Genomic DNA, 21,079 nt, shown 5'->3' on the forward strand with positions numbered 1-21,079 from the left:
TGCCCACAGATGGTATCATAACCAAAAGGAAGCAAACAAAAATTGTTTACTAAGTCTGTTGGTCAAGAAACCGCTCTCCCCAGGCTGGCACGTGCCTTTTTAGGGGAGACTTCACTGTGTCGTTGGAACCAGGGCAGCGAGGCCAGAACTAGACTTCCAACAACGGTGACACACAGAGCAGTCACCTCCCTTGAGGTATCTTACCGTGCCTTCCTTGGGATCGTAGAATCTCTGGATGAGCTGAACAGTTGTACTTTTCCCACAGCCACTTCCACCAACCAGGGCCACTGTCTGGCCACAACTAACCTTGAGATTCAAGCCCTTCAGTACCTGTGCATGTGAGAAAGGCAACCAAAACCATAGCAGTATGCAAAAACATCAGTGTAAATTTGAAGAAACTCTAAAGACTACAGTAAAAAATCCTGCATATTTACAGCAGAATCTGGTAAAAAATAAAATTTATAAACACATGAGTTTAAATTTTGGATAACTAATCACTTTTACTTAATTATCTTCATATTTACAGCACTATTGGTCTAATATCAACGTATTATACACACTTCACAGTTACCCATATCATCAAACAGTTCATATGACAAAATAATAATAATATGATTACAACCCACAACTAAAGTATAGTATAGAAACAATGATGTGATATTTTTGTATTATGTTGCTTTGCCTTTTAATTTAATGCACCACGGAAATTACAGGAAAACTACTGTACAGAAAAAGTCACAGTTAAAAGTGATAGAATATACTCTACATTGTTTTGGAGAGAAAGTAATTTTAGCAACCTTGAAGTATCCTTAAAGTTTTCCCTTTTTGATTAGACTTGCTGGTGGGGTTTGTTTACAATGGTGACATTTCATTCCACAATATATAAGCTTTTTGTATTAGTCAGCATAAAATATAGCATTTCACAACCATGGAAGATACAAAATTTTACCTTCCTTGGGACTCTTACAAAGGGTAAATGTAGCTCTTTCGTGCCATGTAATTGCTCTTAATTTTATTTTCAAGAATATAACCTGTATCAGGCTGCGTAGTGGGGCTGGAGAACAGACACACAGTTAGCATGTCCATCCCACATGTATTTCATTTTCCCCACCTTTCTTCTTAACTTGCTCACCTGAGTAGTAAGAAGATACAATAGGAAAAAAGGACTAAAGTGGTTTTGTTTCTACTTTACACAGCAAAAGGTGTACAGGAGTCTGTATAGCTTTCACTACTTTGTACAACTTCTGTGGTTGGAAATATATATTGAAATGAAGAAAAGCATATTTTTTGCTAATTGGTCTTCTAGGAGGACTAGGCTACAATGAACTATGCATACCTGAATATCAGCATCTGTATTGCAGCCAAGTGCATTTTTCCATTCTAAATGTACAGCCATGCACCAATACGTTCCACTACTCTCCCAATGTACTTCCCAAAACCTTGCAGCCCTGTGTCCTTGTCACCGTCTCTTTCTTCCTAAATTTCTACCCTTAGCACTACTGCCGCCTTTTCACCCTTAGCACCAATATTTGTGTGCTTTACTAGTGAAATATATCTCTCTGTTTAGGAACAAGAGGCATAGACAAATCTTAAATTTTAGTATGTCTTCTTTTGCTATATTATTTTTAGATCAAAACAAGAAGTCCGATATAAATAATAACAACTGAAAAATTATGAAGCTGCCTTATTTAATCTTCTGGTCATAGTGCTATAGATAATTTAGTCTATGGACCTTGTATAGAACAACTCAAACACATCTAATGTAAATAAAGTAGCAAATCCAAGTTGATCTAAAACCTGTGGATTACCACTGATTTCAGTGGACTATTAATCAGAACCTTGTAATTAAATTAGTTTAGGCTTTTTCTAACAATTTAAAGCAAACAGCTAAGAGAGAGTAAGGACAGCAAATAAATCAGCCTAGTGGGATAGGAAGTAATTTGCAGTCTTCATCATGCCTGTCAGTTACTTTACTGCCCTTAATCCTGTTGAAAAGAAGAGTTAACTTGAAAGTCAGGTAGATTAATCTTAGCCAGAAATGAACTACCCTGAGTTATTTGATGTCCTCATTTTTCTCTTTACTGTAATTTATGAAATAGTTACTAAATGTTTGGTGTAGCTGTAACTTCCTATATATAATTATCTCTGAAACCATAGGGGAGAAATCTCTATTCATATCATACATGAATAAACTTATAAAATAATCCACTGAGATCAATAGTTGTCTTTTTATTTATATTTATATATAAAGAAAAAGCAAGCACATTCACTTCATTCACTTTCTTGATAGATGAAAAAGACGAAATATTTAACATATTTATGAGCAAAAATGGCTTAAAATGAAAGCTCTGTGTCTTTCCTTTCAGCCTATCAAAATTAAGAAAGATCCCTTTATCAAGGTCAGTGCTTTTCCTTCAAGGTAGGGAAGAAAATAGTTACATAGTGTAAAGACACTCTTCATGAAAGTATTTTCAGAAATCATTGAAATGTCGTCCACCTCCACTGCAATAAGGCTCTGGATTTACAACAGAGCTTTAAAAAGCAAACTCCTTCTCTGTCAAGACAGACAAATAGAGATTCTGATCTTTATTCAGTATATCACAAGTCCTTGATGGATCTGCCTTCTTTAACTGGCTGAGATACAGTCTTAACACAGCTGCATTGCAGGTACTTTTGAAACCCACTATCTCATTATTATTACTATACACAAACACTTGGGTTAGATGTATAAATTTAGATTCTGATAGCAATAAGTCTTTACATTTTATTGCATAGCCACACTGACTATAGCTTTAGACGGAAAATTATTCAGAAAACATGTTTAGCTAAGGTGTAAATAGTTCTAGCTAAAATCATTGTGATGGCAAGGTAGTTTTACATAAATCAGAGAATCACCTTGGAATTTTTATATTTTCAACAAGATTTTATTCATGTGACTTTTCTTCCCTAATAAATGATCCACATGTTTAACTGTAATATGTATAAAGTTTCTTTTACAGTACCTCAATATCTGGTCTGGATGGATAATTGAAGTAAACATTTTGGAATTCCAAGTTCCCTTTAATGTAATCTGGTTTGTAACCTGTCTCTGAATAACTGTCAATTTGAGGTTCCTGTGCAAAATAAAAATAATAATAAATTATTTCTTAATTATCTTTTTCATAAAGAAGTCCTGGAGCGCACCATTATTCTGCATAGGTATTAATGTAATTTTAAAGTAATTTAGGTGAATTTCTGAAACAAGTAAATTGCATGATGTTTTGCTGCCTCATTACTACATTGACGATCTGCTCATGTACAAATACTTTTATAATTTCTCCGTTTAAGCTTTTCTGTGAATTTAGTACACTGTCTTTAAGACTGTACCCACAGCTAGCCATAATTTGATATTTGTTTCACTACCTGATGATTAACCTGAACAGATCATCTCTAATGAGCTGTTTATACGCTGTTCATTTACAGCTTTGCTCTTTCTGCCAAAACAATTTGTGTGAGAAAGAGCCAATCCACTGACCATTGAGCAGAAACAGAGCTCTTAGTTATGACTGGTTTTGTTTTCCATTTTGTTTCCAAGATGGGTCTAGAACTTGAAGCATGTCTTAACAACAATCTAAAACATGCAATTGCATTTCATAGACCTTCATCAGCTAGTAAAATCACAGTTTCCTTGGTCTCAGACTCACCTGGCAATTGAAGTACATAACCGGATTACCAGGTTGTGTTTTATTTATTCGCCAGCACTCATGCCACCGGTGGTGCCACCGATACCTTGAAACCTATGCTCCTAGACCTACATCGGCTGTAATCACATGTCTATATAGCACCATAGACGTGCCCTTCATGATAAAAACATTAGAGGATACCTCCAACACCAAGTGATTCAGAGATCCAGTACTTTCACCTTTGAAGCAAGAACTGATAACTCTAGAAGACAAAGAGGGACTGACTAATAATTACACATTCTATCTGCTTTCATGTTTATATTTCTGCTTATTTTACACACTGTTGTTTACTCTTACTAATATCATATCCATAAATAGTGCCTGTACTTTAAAAAGAAGTGTCTCTCTGTTTTGAAATGAGAGTGAGGGCAAAGGTACTCACATTGTCTATGATATTAAAGATTGCATAGGCAGCTCCTCTTGCTGCAGCAAATGCCTCTATGCTTGGAGCAGTCTGTCCAATACTGAAAGCTCCAATCAATACAGAGAAAAAGACCTGAAAGAAATGTTTATGGTGACATATATCAGTTCTTATTTAAGCAGAGAATTACATTTATTTATTTACATTAGATATCTTTGGGTCAGGAGGCTCCACGTTAACAGAAGTTTAAGGAATCTAGATTTAAAGAAAAAATGAAAGGGTCTCTCTTAAACAGAGAATAACACTAAGGGGTTTTTAAGATTCAGCTGAGAACTGAGTTCCTGCACAATGTGAATGTTGCAAACATATTGATAAGAAGTGAAAAAGTGACTGAGACCTGCAAAATCTATGCCAAAAAGTGTACAATTACACTTGATGTCTCAGGATTTATTGCACTAATTCATTCTTTGGTAAAACATGTTCCAAAGACCAGGGAGTATATTGCATATCTTCCAACAGAACACAGATATGTAAAGCAGTATCATTCTGATTTCAAAGTGACAGTGGAATAGAAGTATACAAATCCAACTTCTCCATCACAGAGTAATAAAGGGTCCCTCTTCTGGAATGAGAGTGAGTGCAAGCAAACAAGAAAAAAAAACAGAAAAAAAAAGATATTTTCTCAGAGAAGCATAGTTTATTGCTTTCAGCCAATATCAAAACAAAAGTAATAAAAACACACTGCTCAAACAGAGATCATAATAACAACCATAGCACGTCAGAGCAAAGGTTCATCATATCCACCATCTTTTCTCCAACAATGTTCATTCACAAATGTGATATCTCACACAAAATTGGAATGGTTGCCACTTCAAGAGAAGAATTTAAGTTATGACTTATGAGTTATAATTTTCTTCCTTTGGTTAGATGGTGATATATTTCCTAGTCACAAGTATATTTTTCTCCCCCTCAGTTTCTAAAAATATGGAGAAGTGATTCCAAGCTATTATGGTGCAAAATATAAGAAATGTATCAATAAAATTATCTACTCAGACCACACAACAGGTAAAAAAAAGTACTTGCCTCTGCATCCTGAAAGTATATTCAGCCCCACAAATCTGAAAACAAATAGCAACTAGGAAGGGTACTGTACTTCAGTTTTTGACTGAACTGTTTCTGTATCAGTCTGATCTTATGGAATTCAAAAAAGATGTAGAAACTGTTGAAAATAATATGTGTTTTATTTGGCTTAATGTAGATTTTCAGACACTATAGAAAAAACGTAGACTTCTGTGGTGAGAAACTTTTTGTTAAGAAGAAGGGAGGCTATTTTGATTTTGGCACATAATTCTTATTAAACTCAAATAAGTTCCTAATATATACTTTAATGTATTTTTTTAGTATTTATCACTATTATTGGGAATTTACTCACTAATACTTACTGTAAGGACATTGCCAATAGTGTAATCATCAGCTAAGACCAAGGTAGTTCCATACCAGAAGGCCAGTGCATACGATGCATATATCAGCAAGAAAGCAGCACCCATAGAAATATTAGCTGTAATAGCCTTTTTTATTCCAATCCGTTTAGCATCTTCTAAATTTTTATGGTATCTGGAAGAAAGAAGTTCAAAACAGACTGAAACTTGTACCATGGCACACAGCACCAAAAACTCTGTGGTCGAGTTAGAAAAAGAACACTCACAAAATACAAGATATGTAAAATATATAACCCTAAGACTGTACAAAGGTAAGCCTAGTAGTCAAGTACAACGACTTTAAAGTAATTCCTAAAAAGGTGAACGTCAGTCAACCTGGTATATAGGAAAAAAAGAGCATTGCAGTTCAGGGACTGGCATTCAAGCTCCTTAAATAAACTGCAGGTCAGCGAACTTTGATTGTGAACTATTCATGACAGGTTTTGAGATTATAATTGTTAGCTTAAGATAAAAGGTTGAAATATGTCACAAGAATGATGTTTCACAGTATAGTGGAAGTAGAGATAGTGTTTATTAGTACCTTCACAACAGCTACTGAGTAATCAGATTACCGACACCATCATCTCTTCTCACGGCATGGCCTTTTTTTGTCTAAAGCTTTCACTGCGTGATGTTTAAAGTAGTTTGTACACTTTCTGGAGCAGAGACAATATATCAACTTACTTTGCCATTTTCTAGAAAAATAACTGCCTTTCAACATGTAGTGAAACTTATAATACTCTGTAACACACAATTTCCCATTACCTAAAAACACAGGAAGCACAAAACTTACTTGTTTTGACAGATTTTCAACAGCAAAGATGCAAGAAAGTTTCAAACCATCTGAAGTGAGTACTTTAAAATCAGCTAATGAAAGCAAACATTGCTCTTACCTTTTAATTTCTTTTTCCTGTCCTCCAAAAGCTATTACAGTACGCACTGCTGCCAGAACTTCCTCTGCAACAGCACCTGCTCTTGCATATGCAGCTTGTTCTTTGTCAGTGAAAGCAGAGAGAACCTAGCACAGGATCAAATATTTTGACTTAAGAAAAGCAGAATGAGCTTAAGCATTTCGTAATGGCTTTTATCACAGTTACTTTCTTCCAATATGAAGCCTTTTGATTATATTATGTATGAGTGCAGAATGTTCATTATCAAAATCCTTAAGTACATTAGGAATTCAATCAAGTAATTCAACATTACCCATTCTCAATAACTAAGGGCTGGATTTTCCTCTCTGCTTTTCACCTAGTGCAGGAGATCAGATGACTACTCTTACTGAGCTGGTGTGGTTCTCCCCAGGCAGATCTCCTCAGGTCATTCTCATCTCTGGCTACCTTAGCCAGAGGGCTCTATAGCTTACATCAATCGACCACAGTCCATGTAGACATATGTAGCACATGCTTCTCTACTCCTACCTTTTCTGCAGTATACTCACTCAAGACAGAGAAGGTTTACATGATCTTTTAAATGTGAGGGAAATAAAATACTATAAAAATCTGAAGGCTTCCAAACTACAAATGTAAGTGACTCCAATCCCATGGCAATTTAGTACCTCTCTCACCTAACTCTGTCTAAAATTTCTTACCAAAGCTGTTAACTCTGAAAAGAAACTCTGTCTCTTGAGACCAAGGCTTGGTCCAATTCATTCACCTATTTTTCAGATGGTGCAATTATTCCTTTCAACAGAACAAGTACTTATGTGGATGAAGTTTAACAGTTGCAGATGCGGATTCTACTTATATATCTTACTTCCTTTTCTGCATAAAACTATCCTATGTCGGCAGAAACAGTTTCAAATCAAACAAGTCTATCCAACCTACAGGAATTATAACATTCAAACTACATGAGGGTACTTATATACAATTACTCTAAGAGCTTAGGTACATACATGTAGTCTAAAGCTATAATTGTTCTAAGCAATACATTCTAACAGTAAGAATTACAGATATGTAGATTTATTTCATTATCTCTCATTAATATAAAACCTGACACTGAATGTATGTTAGCCTACCTTTGCCCAGAGGGCTGCTGAAAGTCCCAGGACAGGACTGACTGCTAGTATTACAAGGGTTAATTTCCATCCTCTTATGAGACCAACAATAAATCCTGTTACAAATGTTGTTAGTGACTGAATAAGCAATGCGATTTTGTCACCTATTCCTTCATTAATCTTGGAGACATCACTGAAAAACAAATTACATCCAGACAGGAAGGAAAATGTAGAAATCAGAAGAATGTTTTTCAGTTTTGTTACATGGGCATCTGTGTAGAAGAGTTTCATTATTCAATTACTTCCAAACAGCAGTTTGCTTCAAGATGAAGTAATATAGTGTGTGGTCAAGGAAAATTCCATATTTCTTGAGAAAATGTAATGTTATAAACCTGGTTTTGTCTGAAAAGGTTGAAATTCTGCCTACAGTGCAAAGTTACTCTCACTTTCTTAATTCCAAATTTTTGTTCTGTTTGGAAACTGTGGGATGACTGGAAAGAAAAGATAAAGTCTTATATGTAGGCAAAGAGAAAGGAATAGCTTGTCATGCAGTTAAAGGTGTTCACACTGCTGGGGTCAGCTGGCACCTCATTCAGTCCTCAGTGAGCACAGAAATGACCTATGCTTTCTCTTCATGGGGGTAATCTCAGGCTGGGCTTTAGTGATCCTCAGACTTCAAATGAACTTATCAAAATGCTTTTCTGATATCCTTGTGACAGTCCAGTATCACAAGTATTAGAAGTTCAGTCTCTGAGACTCTCCATGAGAAAACTTGAAAAATTCATTTGACAATGAAATAATTCAATTGAATTTTACAGTGAAATTTCACTATGCAGTGAAATAATTAAATTTAAAAATAAAAATGAAAATAAATTGTAACTCATATATGCTTAGTAAGATAAAATAACGTTGGGAAAGGTATAGCATACTTACTCTAGAAGACGAGTGTTAAGTTCTCCCACATCATTTACATCAAACCATCCAATTTCCTGCCTCATAATTGCATGAAAAAAATTTTCTCTAATTTTTTTTATTTGGCGGCCTGCTGCTAGGGTCCAAAATGAAGTTTGGATATAAGCAGCAAGAAGAACAGCAGCTGCTATTGCAGAATAGTAGTATGCATATCTGAAAGACAAAAATAGAGCAAGATTCTCTGATATTAGTTTTAATTACCTCACTACTCCATATTTAGCTTGATGCTTAGTTCTCTGTTTCAGACCTGAATTAGAGTTTATAAGTTTGTACTAGATTTTACGCTTCTCTGAAAAACTTGCCAAGTTTTCTATGAGTAGTATTTAATATCAGTTTTCAGATATGCAATAAACAAAACAAAGCTACTGTTAGACAGGAATTACTTTTTCTTTTTGTCAGTATAGTATATATTTTCTCATAAGATTATTTTAGAACTATATTTTAGATACAATACCTTTTTCACTTAAATGTGTCATTTCCAAAAACTCCATAACATCTGTTTTAACACATATAGACAGACCTAATCATATATACCTATATTCACACACATTTACATCATACAAGATGCCTGTCTACATAAATATAGATATGCATGGATGTTATAAATATTCCCCAAACTGAACCCAGCATTACTATATATACATCGATTGCAAGCAAATGCCTTTAGATCAAAAAATCTTTTGCTCTTTATTTTATTCATAACTGATATATATATAAAAAATAAAATAAAGTAGAGAGCAAAAGAATCCACACATTTATTTAGCTCTGTGCTATGAGCAGGGTGTCAAATCAAACGCAAGGAGTGTGTGAACCACTATATTTCTCAAAGTGGAACTGAATTTGGGCCACAGTTTTAAACTGTTCAAACAGAATCAAATCAGATTTGATTTGATTCAGAACTGACATCAGAATCAGTTACAGGTGAATTTAAACCAGAAAAATCTAACTGATCTGATTCCCTGTTTGTAAAACATGACCAAAGCCAATGGCTAAATATTTGTGGTGTGTATTACATGTAATTGTAAAACTACTGCATCTCTATAAAAGTAAATAATCAGCAGAAAGCTTTAAAACTCTTAGGACTTTCACTCACATGCAGTAAGTTATGCATACTGATTCTTTAGAAGAGTAGCATGAAACTTGGCAGAAGCAAATTGCAGGAAACTGTGTGCAAATGCTCTGCTCAAAAAAGGAGAGAAGAGCTTTATAGATTAAATTTTTCAAATTTTAATCCAGTCTTTTTAGTGGCTAAGATACCATAGAGTTTAGCCAAGGACTCTGGAACTATACTCATTATGAAATGAACTTTATCTAAACCGTTTAATAAAAATGTGTTAATGCCTAACTGAATGCTGATCATCTTCAGCTCCATTAAAACTCTACACAGAAACTACCAAACTAAAGCCAAGAACACTGCTTCAAAATTCAGCAGTAATTACTTTATACAATTACTTTATGATGTTACATCACTTCAGAGAATTGTTTTATACTTGGACTTTGTTTCATGACAAATTGCATCAAAAGGGATTGATATCTTTGCCAGATTCCATGCTGATGAATTAGATACTGTAAATTCACTGCTGAAACTTAACAGAGAGTAAATGCTCACTGCATTGTAAAATAGTGGTTCTTTTTCTTCTGAGGAGTAGTTCAGGTTTAGGCAAACTGGTTTTTGAGTAACAAACACAACCAAGTCCACATGTAGTTCAGTACTTGAACACACCTGTGTGAGAACTTTGTCCTTGTAAACAGTTTTTTATCTGCTGACAGGCGTTCTTAGAGAAACAAGGGGTGGGTACAAACAGCTGCTTCTTCAAACCAGCAAACTCACTAACTCAAGGCTCTATCCAGAAAATTTAGAAAAAAGAACCAATTCCTGTGCTGCTAATAAGTAATACATTCCTCATTCAGCAATTGGTTTCTAAAGAGAAAGTTGTGCTGCTTTTTATTCATACTTGCGCTTTCAGAGCTAATGTCTAAAAGACAAGGTGGGATGCATGATGTTAATGAAAGATCTCCCTCAAATAGACCATCTCTTAGGGTCATGAGAACAGGCAGTTCTCAACATTTAGATGTTGATGTAGGTCTATATTCACATTTGCACTTTCTTTGTGTCAGCTTGTCTGTTTTCCTGTACTCTTTGTTCTTTAAGCAGTAGTGACTCCTAAACAATAGCCCTCTGAGGACAATGGGAGGATTCCTATTGACTTTAGTCAAGATAATGTGATATGAGTTCAGAGATTAAAAGAACACCAAACCATTAATCAAAAATAGTTCTGACTGGTTGTTGGTCTAAAAGGGTTATAAATGACGCATAGATTTACATACTATTCTTACGCTATAAGGGTCAGTAACACCTGTGTAATTCTAGTACATCCTGCTCTTAAAATACAGGTTAGACATGTTTGAGTAGTAAATAAAAGAAAATACATTGATTTTAAAGCTGTGTCATTACTTTCATTTCAAAGCAGAAATGAAAACACTAACTTAAATATCTTTAAAATTAAGAGAAATTAATTACAGCAAGTGATACAGTTTTAAAGCAAATCCAACCATAAGACCAGTTACTAGAAAGAGACAATTAAGCAGGTAGAAATATAGAGAATAGCTAACTGCCATGGAGGAAATATATTAGGTATTTTTTACATTTGCAGGGATAACAGAACACTCAATTAAATTCAAATGATGTAGTTTTATATTTTAACAGGAACTGCTGCTTATATGACACTTTATAAAACTATTGGACTTGTCAAAATATATGCTGGAGACTTAAGATCCTGGTGAGTTTCAGAAAAGGAATCCTGTAATTGCATATGTAGTAAGAACAACTATTGTTAAAGTTCCCTTGGAATAAACATAAGACAGACTTTAAAAATGTTGTGCAACTAGTCATCAGGTATTTACTAAACATAGAACAGTTAGGGTAACTTCACCCATGTGCAAATTATTTTATTCTGCAATTTTGCCTTCAAATTTGCTTTCAAAGCACTGGGCACAAGTATATTCCACTGAAGGTGCGTATGCATTACTTTTCATTCACGTCAGAGACTTACTGACAGAAATGCTGCAGGAGCAAGAAACTCTGTGTCCATACTCTCTTATAAAGCATAATTGCCAATTCCCTGCCAGTTCATTCTCATTACATACAAGTTCTTAATTTCTAAGTAACAGCCTTTTCCTAATTAGCTATTTCTCATTTATTTTAGGATAAAGAACTTTTTTTTTGGTGTAAATAGAGTTTTTTAAATCAGAAACTTAACTACTAAATATGAATGATCTGTAAGTTTACAGTCCACTGTTGCCAGAAACAATAATGCACTCCAATATAAACCAACACAAGTTACTAGAGCAAATGCCTTATCCCCTCCTTCTCTTCAGAGAAGACAATTGCCTTGTAGACCGCATCAGCGTTCATGAGATGTCAGATGTTTTCAATACCTAATGAGGAACAGACTTCAACCTGAAGTAAAGAAGCTGAAGTGGCACAAGAAATTGCATGTGACCTTTAGGCATCCTTCATAAACGAAGTCTATGGACGGTAGTTAATAAAGCCGCTTAACAAAACACATCTACTGGCATCTTATGTTTCTGCTTATTTGAACCTCTCTGTGTGAAGCTTTGTAGCAGAAGCACCTACTGACTATTGTCTTCTGCTATTGCCAGCTCTAGAATGCTAGATTTAAGATTGCGTATAATCTAACTCTGTATTTTCTGTAGTCCAGATAATTCAGTTGAACTTGATGTTTTGGCAGCAAAGTAGGTACTATCTGGCAATTTAATTCTGCTTTTTATCAGTGAATCACTATAGCTCAAGGAATCAACGCATGACAAACAATACAATTTTTAGCATAACAGTTACTGTTTATAAATTCAGAGGAAGAGAAGGAAGAAGGAAGGAAATGCAGACGGCATTGGGACACAGAGCACCCCTGAAAAGGGGGTGGGATGGGTGGGAAAAAGAGATTACAGGGAAATTTTTGGTAATAGCTGTGAATGTTCAAGAATCCTCCCAGTGCCTGCAATAATCTCCAATAATCTCACGTGCAAACCTTCAGTTACATACATTATTCAGTCAACCTTTGCTTTTATGTTGTTTATAGCATGCAAAACCTCTGTGGGAGAAGAATGGCTTGACTAGAAATATGTTCCTATATGAAAAAATATATTTATATTGATATTTTTATATCCTTATTATTGATATCCTTTTTTTGATAATGATATTGAATTTTGAAATTTATATTTACCTTGTCATATCTTCTTCCAGCTTGCTAAGAAATTCTGAAGAGGAATTAATTGCAGATATGTTTCCTTAGAAAGGAAGAAGAGAGTAAATACTTTTAATAGAGTAAATTTTAACAAATTTGTCTTCCTGCACACTGTTCAGCAAATGTTGAGTTGCCACAGCTCATTCTGAATCAAGTTGATTTTAATGAAAGGAGGAGAGTGACAATTTCAGGTTTCTACCTATTCAAAAACAATTATTACAATAATATAAGGTTAGTCATAACTCCACTAATTTGAGATTAAAAGGTCTTCCTGAGCATTCATTAAATGCTCAGATTAGGGTGTTTCTTTTTTGAAGACATAGGGCATTTTTATAATGCCAAAACCTGTTAAAAATACAGGCCTAGACATTGACATCAAATCAGTAACTGTAGCTAGCTTAAGCCATTATGAAAACATTGGCTACAATGTTGGTTCTGGCCCTAAAATCTTACTGCTCCACATGAGAATTTAGTGACAAATGTTTTAAGACTACAGCTGCAGCATTTTGCATTTGCACCATAAAAATCTGATCAATTTATTGTAGTTGAGGAGTAAATCATAAATTACTTGTTCTGATAAAGGCAGTATGCCCATGTTTCTGTCTTATAGCAAACAGAGCAAAAATGGATGCAGGATGGAAGACAGGCACATCCTTTATTTTTTCTGTATCACCATGGACTTCTATTTAAATGTTTAATAAAATTTTATTAGATAATATTTCAGGCAACAAACCTGTTCACAAGTTTAACATCTGATGTGTGAAGTTCAGAGGACAACATAATCTGGTCTAACTGTGAGTTGATACCAAAACGACAGTGTCGCTCTTCCCTCTTGTATCCAGCAGTGCATGCCCGCCCTCCTTTGTGTTTGATTTCATATTTCTGATTCAGCAAATGAGGCTATTCAACAAATCGATCCAAAAGAAAATTAGTACTTTTATTTTTGGTAGTAAATTTTCTGTTGGATCTACTTACTGATCTGAGTCACCTTGTGAACCATAATTGTCAAATTGATGCAAGGGATTCAACAGGAACTCATGCTGAGGAGATGGAAAACCAGCCTCTTTCTATTTATCACAGCCACAGTTAAACATGATTGGTAGAATGTGCACTATAGTGGATAATTTGAAAAAATTGTAAACAGAATCTACTAATGCAGAAACTAAGAATTAGGATGAAAAAAAATGCCGTAGTGTATGTCTACTACAACAAACACACGAGTTACTAATTCACGTCATAGTGTAGTAGCAAGTTGGGCTTTCTGACATCAATATCTTCTGTCAAGATGCTTGGATTTCCCTGGCTCTTTTCCAAATATAAGCCATTTTTCTCTTCATAGCAGATATACTCTTACCTGTAAAATTTGAGTCTCCAGAAGCAACAAAGCTATCAGTCATATCACCAAAAATTATCATTGCAATAGGGAGACTGCTTCCATGGGCTATTGCCAGAAGAGTGCCTAGTATCATTAGTAATTTATCCAACCAACTGGAGTATCGAAACTGCAAGTGAGAAGAGAAATTAATTCTAACTGTGGTATCATAAGGCTGAGACAAGGTTCTATCTACAAAGTCAAGACAGTCAAGAAAAAGCTATCAACTGTACACCTAGTGTTACAAAACTACAACTTCACCTGATTAGAAATTAAGTTTACAAAACAATTTAAATGTACAGGAATAAACCCTTCTAATACAAGCACTTTTATACTATAAATTTTCAAAAACAGAGAAGTATACTATTTCAATGCATCAATATATGTGCCTGAGTAAGAAAGGCCATATGAAATCAAGGCATAAGAAATTTGCCCTTTTAAAATTTGCCATTTAAAGTTCAAATTATAAGACATTTTAGTGGTATTGTGATAATTAAGACAATAATTACTTTTACTGTAAATTCATTGTTATGCAGTCAGAAAAATTGTTCCTAATGTACCATAAACATCATCAAAAGGTACTGAAATCCTAAATACCTCTTGCCATTGAACTTAATAAAGTTTGAGCTCATCTGTTACAAAATCATTGGCCTTATTGTGTACTGTAAAATGTTAAGTTTATTGCTGCAAATTGTAGTGGTATGATGTAATTGTACAAGTGCAAGCTAGTATAGCAAAGCAGAGAAATTGGGCATTGGCCAGCACCACGGGCTATTTATTTCTGTTATTTCCCATATCAGTGCTGTGCATTAAGCACACTAAACGTACAAAATATAAAACATTTCAGTATTACTAAAAGGTGACTTAGGATTTACTTTGATTAAATATTAACAGATTGCCTTTTTAAAAAATACACAAAAAATTAAAAAAATCTGGACCTTAAAGTACTTTTTAGCACACAATTTGTAATTTTAAGTTTCATCAGTGCCATGGAGTTGCCCTTTACTGCTGACTCAGGTGACCGAATAATGTTTAATGGGGCTAATTAGTGTGAGTAGTACCTGATTCAGGAAATTTAGAGGACAAGACCATGCATAATCTTAGGTGTACAGACACCCTTTTCATCATGTTGAAAGAAATGGAAAACTCTAACTTTTGCAAACAAAAAGCTTGTACGGGCGTGTTTAGCATGGTAACTTATTAAGGGAAGACTCCTAAGAATCCATATCAGTCATAAGACAGCTTCCTTAACAACACTACATCCACAAAAGAATGGCTTGGTTGCTATACTATATCCATTATTCTGTAGTACCAAAGTATTTGGTAGAGACAAGATGATATATGCAGTACTCTAACATAATTTTAACAACTTTTTGTTTACACTTTGAAATGTGTGGGGGTGTATATATATGTACACATAAAGAGAATAGATCTTACCAGTGTAAGTGGGCTGACTACCTTAGCATTCTCTGCTTTCTTCTTCTTCTTCTCCTTGCTTAAAAGGCATGATACTCTCAGTGCATTTAAAAAGCAACATTTCACAGAAATACTAATGCATTATATTAATGAAGTTAAATTAAATATACTTATGACATAATTTTACAGGAAACAATTGTGTGTAAAATGAATAAGATTTACTGAGCATTCTTGAGATGTTTGTATTTAAACTTCCAGGTATATAACTAGCATCAGCTCCCAGCTTCTGTAACTTAAGTCAAGCTCTTCCCAGTTCACCCCTCTTAAGGGTGAAACAACACCAACAAGGGCTGGAGGTTCCACTATCTGATCTGGGATGTCATGAACTGAAGCAATAGATAGCTTTCAAAATGGGAAAGATGAAGCTAACTTATAAAATCAAATTTTTGCACATGGGTGATGGGGAATAAATAAAATGTTCAAGGTATGTAAAATATTGATTCCCTGCAATACTAAAAATTTTAAGATAATTTTTAGCTGATGACATAACTTTATCCAAGATGTCCATTCCAACATAATTTCTGTCATATTTTAGAAATGTTTTTCAATAAACGGTAGTCAATACTATGGACACTTAGTCCTTAACAGAAAAAGATAAAAGATCCTTCTGCCCCAAATGAATGTGTCAATGCTACTCTCAAGTTGATACAAAGCTTTCTGTTATTAGGTTTTCCTGATAAAATAAAGTAAAATAAAATAAAATAAAATAAAATTAAAAAATATAAAATAAAATCTAAAATAAGATAATGTAATCTTGTAAGCTTCAATATAGAACACGTTTACAATGTTTAAGAATACTTACTGTTTGTCTTCTGATTCATGACCCCGGCCGGATGCAGTGATCTTGTGACTATTTCCATCTGCAGTAGGCTTCTGCTTCCTTTCAGCTTCAGAATGCATTTTAAATTTATTTAAGATAGATCCCTGTAAAATAATATTTTCCCAAGAAATATACAACCTTTAAGCCAAGAACAGAAATCTCAACGATGATTTGTTTGAAAGAAAAATATAAATACTTATTAAAATCAATAAAGTTATTAGTGTCATACATTGCAAGTGAATCCTTGTAATGGGCAAGTACGAACATGCTGAAACAAGTCCACATGTTTAGAGTTCACTTACAAACATCTACATTTTGTATTTGTATTTGTTTGATAACTGTGGGTCCTTCATTTAATTTCATTTGAATGATATAAGCATTAAATTTTCTGCAATTCAGCACAGATATACAAAATAAATGAGAAAGTAGATGTTTGTTTAAAAGAATATGCAGTTATTTAGAATGTTCCCAATTTCAGTTATCAGTGAATTTTATAAAATATCTCTGATTTTTTTAATCAGATAAAGTATCTGATTTTTTTTTTAAAAAAAAAGATTGACATACTGTGAAGGTTGTTCTTGGTTTGTGTCTAGTCCTCTGAAAGACTATTCAAAACTCAGCGGAATTAGTATGGGTAAGAAAACTTTGGACTTTGCTCTTCTTAGGTAAAACAGAGATAATGAACAGCTTTCTCTTTTTTTTTTTCCCCCACTCCCATTGCCTCATCTACATTGGAGAGTAAAGTGTATGCACTTTGGACTCCGCCTCCCTTTTCCTAAAGGGAATATTTAGCAGAGAAAGTCCTTAAACACATGCTTACTTCATTGTCTCCCGAGAAAACAAGCCTGAATTCCACCAGGAAAAGTTCCCCTTATCTACTGTTGGCTTAATTATGCCCCTTAAAACTCCCAGAAATTCCTCTTTACCTTATTAGAGATGGTGCTGAATGCTCCAAGTAACTGTTACACTTAAGGATGAATCCATTCTTGAATACAGAGTGAGAATGAAACCAAATAACACAAAAGGAGTGTTTTACTCTTTTGCTGCTTTTCCCTTCTTTTAAGTCTAATCCAGAAAAACATGACCCATCTAGCCTGAAAGAAAACAGGTTTTTACTATAGGGCATATCGTTTCTCATTTGAGTAACTGCAGAACAGCAAGATGAGTTTCAGACTCGGTTTAAAAATGGCTTGGAAATAGCCATGGTCAGCAGAAATCTGCTCTATTAGTATCCTGATTTTTGAATGTTCAGATTCTAAACTGTTTGAAATGGCCCATTTATTTTATTGTGGAATGTACTGCTTTTATCAGTATCTGTAGGCATTACTTCAATGAGACTAATAACAAATATTTAAAACATTTCAACACATTTACAGAAGTAAAATTTATGAGAAGTTAAATAAAAATCCTTGTCTTAGAAGACAGGTAGATTTATATGAATTTCTCTGTAGGTCCCCTATCACTTTACTCAAACAAAACTTACTTAATCTGATAATTAATCAGAAGAGATCATTTTTGCCAGCAATCTCAACATTTTGATAAAACTGAGCATTTTTACAACATTTTGGAATACAAAGAGTCTTATCAGAGTGAGGGTAATTTCGAAAGGGTAATTTACCATTGTCGGTCAAGCAAAATATAAAGGATTAGTAAATATAAGTATTATCTGTTTATGAAAAGTAATCCTGAGATATTTGTATAGACTTCTATCCACAGCAGTTAATGGGAATACTTCTGGGTTTTAACCTGTGTGCCTAGGTGCTTTCCTGGACTTGATCTTAATGGACTGGACCAGTTATTTCAGTGGAAACTGAATAAAGTTGAATGAGAGACTCTAGAAAAAAGTAAATTCACTTAAATGAAATGGTATACACCAGTCTTTCACAGCTGGTTCATCTTAAAGGGAAAATGGACAAAACTACAAGATCTATCACAACGTGCTGTTATCTCCTTGCAATGTCTCAGTGCTATTGCAGTATGATCATGATGAGAAGGTGAAATAGAAATAAATAAGAATAGCAATTTGTACCAGAGTTTCTATTGCCTGCATACAGTAGTGCAAAGAAAATGAAAGACTGCTTTACAGCTAGTTTTATCACACTAGGAGCTGAACAAACTAAACTGATATTAAAATGTGGGAAAATTGGGAAAGTACAGTATTTTACATCTGCTTAGTAAGCTACAAAATTCTGTTATTTCTCTATAGCTTCTGTACTTTGACTTTTCAGTGACAAAGCTTCACACTTGCACAGAATTTGAAGCCAGAAAAAGACCGCTAAATCTTTCTTCTAATCTCTTATATCTCATGGTTTGCTATAAATCATCCAGATATTTCCTGTTAAAACATAATTTCAGTTAGACTATGTAATTTCAGTCTAAAGAGATTAAATTTGTGTCATAAACCAACAACAGAAGAATCTGAGGCGTCATCACTGCACATTCCTGTACTTGAGTATATAAAAAACATGGAGGAGAACACAGCAACTGATTCACAACCCAAGAAAAGACCCAGAAATGCAGGTGCCAGTCAATCTAATCTGAGGAGAAATACTTTCTCATCCAAAGCCTAGCAACCAGTTTTGCCCTAAATATATAAGCAGGATTAATAAACCCAGTGTTTGAAAAGTACTGTCTTCCCTCAGATCAGTTATTTGGTTAAATCAATAGCTTTCCCGCAGCTTTAACCAATCTTTTGATGTCATCAAGGGAGATTTCTTTTTAACTCTGTAGGCTGAAGCACGAAATCTCTTACAGACATTGTATCAAGTGGACATTGACTTAATGCAAGGTAAAGGTGGTCTGAAGATATTGAAAGTGGAGTGTCCTGCTCACTCAAAAGCCCAAGAAGAAAGAAAACCTTTCCTTTTACTCACTAGTCACAAAAATTCCCACAGAAGATGGATGTAAACAGAGATGACCAATCTATGACCTTTGAGCTACTTAAGGCTCATTCAAAATTCATTCCCAAACCAGTTTGTTATCCTATGATCAGAAGAAACAGGGATCTGCTTGTATGGGAACTGTTGGACAAATCAAATCCCTTGTTGTACAAGCAAGTAAAAAATGGCTAAGGTTCATGCACCTGGATTGTCCAAAACTCTGCTATGTGTCCATCTCAGCCCTATCCCAGAGTGGACCAGTGGGACTCTGCGAAGATTTTTTTTATCTGATGAATTTTTTATCTGATGCAGGACAGCAAAGCCAATTGACACATGATAGCGGAATAGACACAGAAACTTTAATCTAACTTTGACATCAGAGTCAAAACATTGTGAAATGATGGCATGATACCTTAAAAAAATTTTTAATATCAAGAAAAACTAATCATTTTTTTTAATGCTTATCAATAAAAATAGCAACCAAGACAAGAAACTGAAGCAAATACTTCAAAGTCTTTATATATTATAACCAGAGAAAAGGACACAAACTATTTTTTCTTTTCTTTCCTTTAAAGATGGAGAGTTGGATTTTCCAATAAGCTCCAAGTAAGTGAAATGGTGGAGAGGGTCCCAGGAATGCTGTAACGATTCCTCAATGACATTCAGGCCTAGCATAGGTTAGAACAACTGCGAACAAGCTCAGATTTATGATACTTGGGGGAACTCCTGTTCCATTTTAGTAGCCTCTTTCCTGTTAATCAATGCTGGAAAAGAATACTACTTTGTACAGGAATTTTGCCAACTTGGCCACTGTTCTATCAATGAGAATTGTCCTATATGAAGAGAATTATCATACAGTCAGAAAATGGCAACTTTGTGTTCCCTGAACTATGCTGTATGCTCAGCCACAAGTTACCACCTATAGGAATTGCTAGACATCTTCTTTGTCCTGGACTAAGCATGAGGCCAAATTAAGTTCCTGTAAGTATCAAGCTTCTATTTGTGTTTAAAAAGAAAGTCTACTCTGAAAAGAATGTAACGGTATCACAAAGCTCCACCTTTATTGTCTGATGATTTGGAGTATTTGTCTATTCTAGTAAGGGGAACTGCCACAAACTGAAGTAATCTAACTAGCTTCCTATTAGTAATGTGTCTCAGTTCTCAGCTTTACAATATCAGTTCTTGTTCCTGAAAGCTTCAAATTTTTTTGGCTCATACTTAATCAATAACAGAAAATCCTGACAAATCTACAGCTCTCTTTGAGAGATACTTCCTATATATGGAAAATAAACACCAAGAAAGTTGTTTATCACTGAGGTTATTAAATATAACTCCATGATGCATTAATGTGTGAGGAGAAAACATTTTTCATAATCATTGCTTGCAGTATATTTGCATTTTAAATGAGATTCCTACTACAGTTATAACAGAAAAATGTATTTAATTGAAGTGGTATTTACATTTGTCTTAGATTTAGTAAGGTTCCTTAAACTATTTAAAGCAGGATTAAGAAGTTCCATCTTTCTAGAGCCTGAGCCGATGTGTTCACCCTCAGCATATCTAGAAGAACAGATGCATTTTGAATCTGGAAAAACAAGATATATTCATTCAAAGACATATAGTACAGAAGATTAGAGATTTAAAAGTGTTCAGGACTTTATTTCACAGTTTATTGTATTTAATATGCTATATGAAAAATGATGGAAAAACAACAATAAAAGTGACTTTTTGTGCAGATGGA

General features: G+C 34.4%; 1 protein-coding gene across 1 annotated transcript in view; it reads right to left on the reverse strand.

The window, feature by feature from the left end:
• The window catches only part of LOC104128773 (ATP-dependent translocase ABCB1-like), a 35,503-nt gene extending 18,964 nt beyond the window's left edge, over positions 1-16,539 (reverse strand). Inside the window, 11 exon segments of the mRNA XM_035896975.1 lie at positions 175-330; positions 3,003-3,113; positions 4,105-4,218; positions 5,526-5,697; positions 6,455-6,579; positions 7,576-7,747; positions 8,488-8,679; positions 12,771-12,834; positions 14,146-14,293; positions 15,601-15,658; positions 16,442-16,539. Coding sequence (XP_035752868.1) covers positions 175-330; positions 3,003-3,113; positions 4,105-4,218; positions 5,526-5,697; positions 6,455-6,579; positions 7,576-7,747; positions 8,488-8,679; positions 12,771-12,834; positions 14,146-14,293; positions 15,601-15,658; positions 16,442-16,539 — 1,410 coding nt within the window.
• Positions 16,540-21,079: the final 4,540 nt, after the last annotated feature.

The sequence above is a fragment of the Egretta garzetta genome, unplaced genomic scaffold, assembly GCF_000687185.1.
Source record: "Egretta garzetta isolate BGI_Z169 unplaced genomic scaffold, ASM68718v1 scaffold30, whole genome shotgun sequence".
Lineage (NCBI taxonomy): Eukaryota > Metazoa > Chordata > Aves > Pelecaniformes > Ardeidae > Egretta > Egretta garzetta.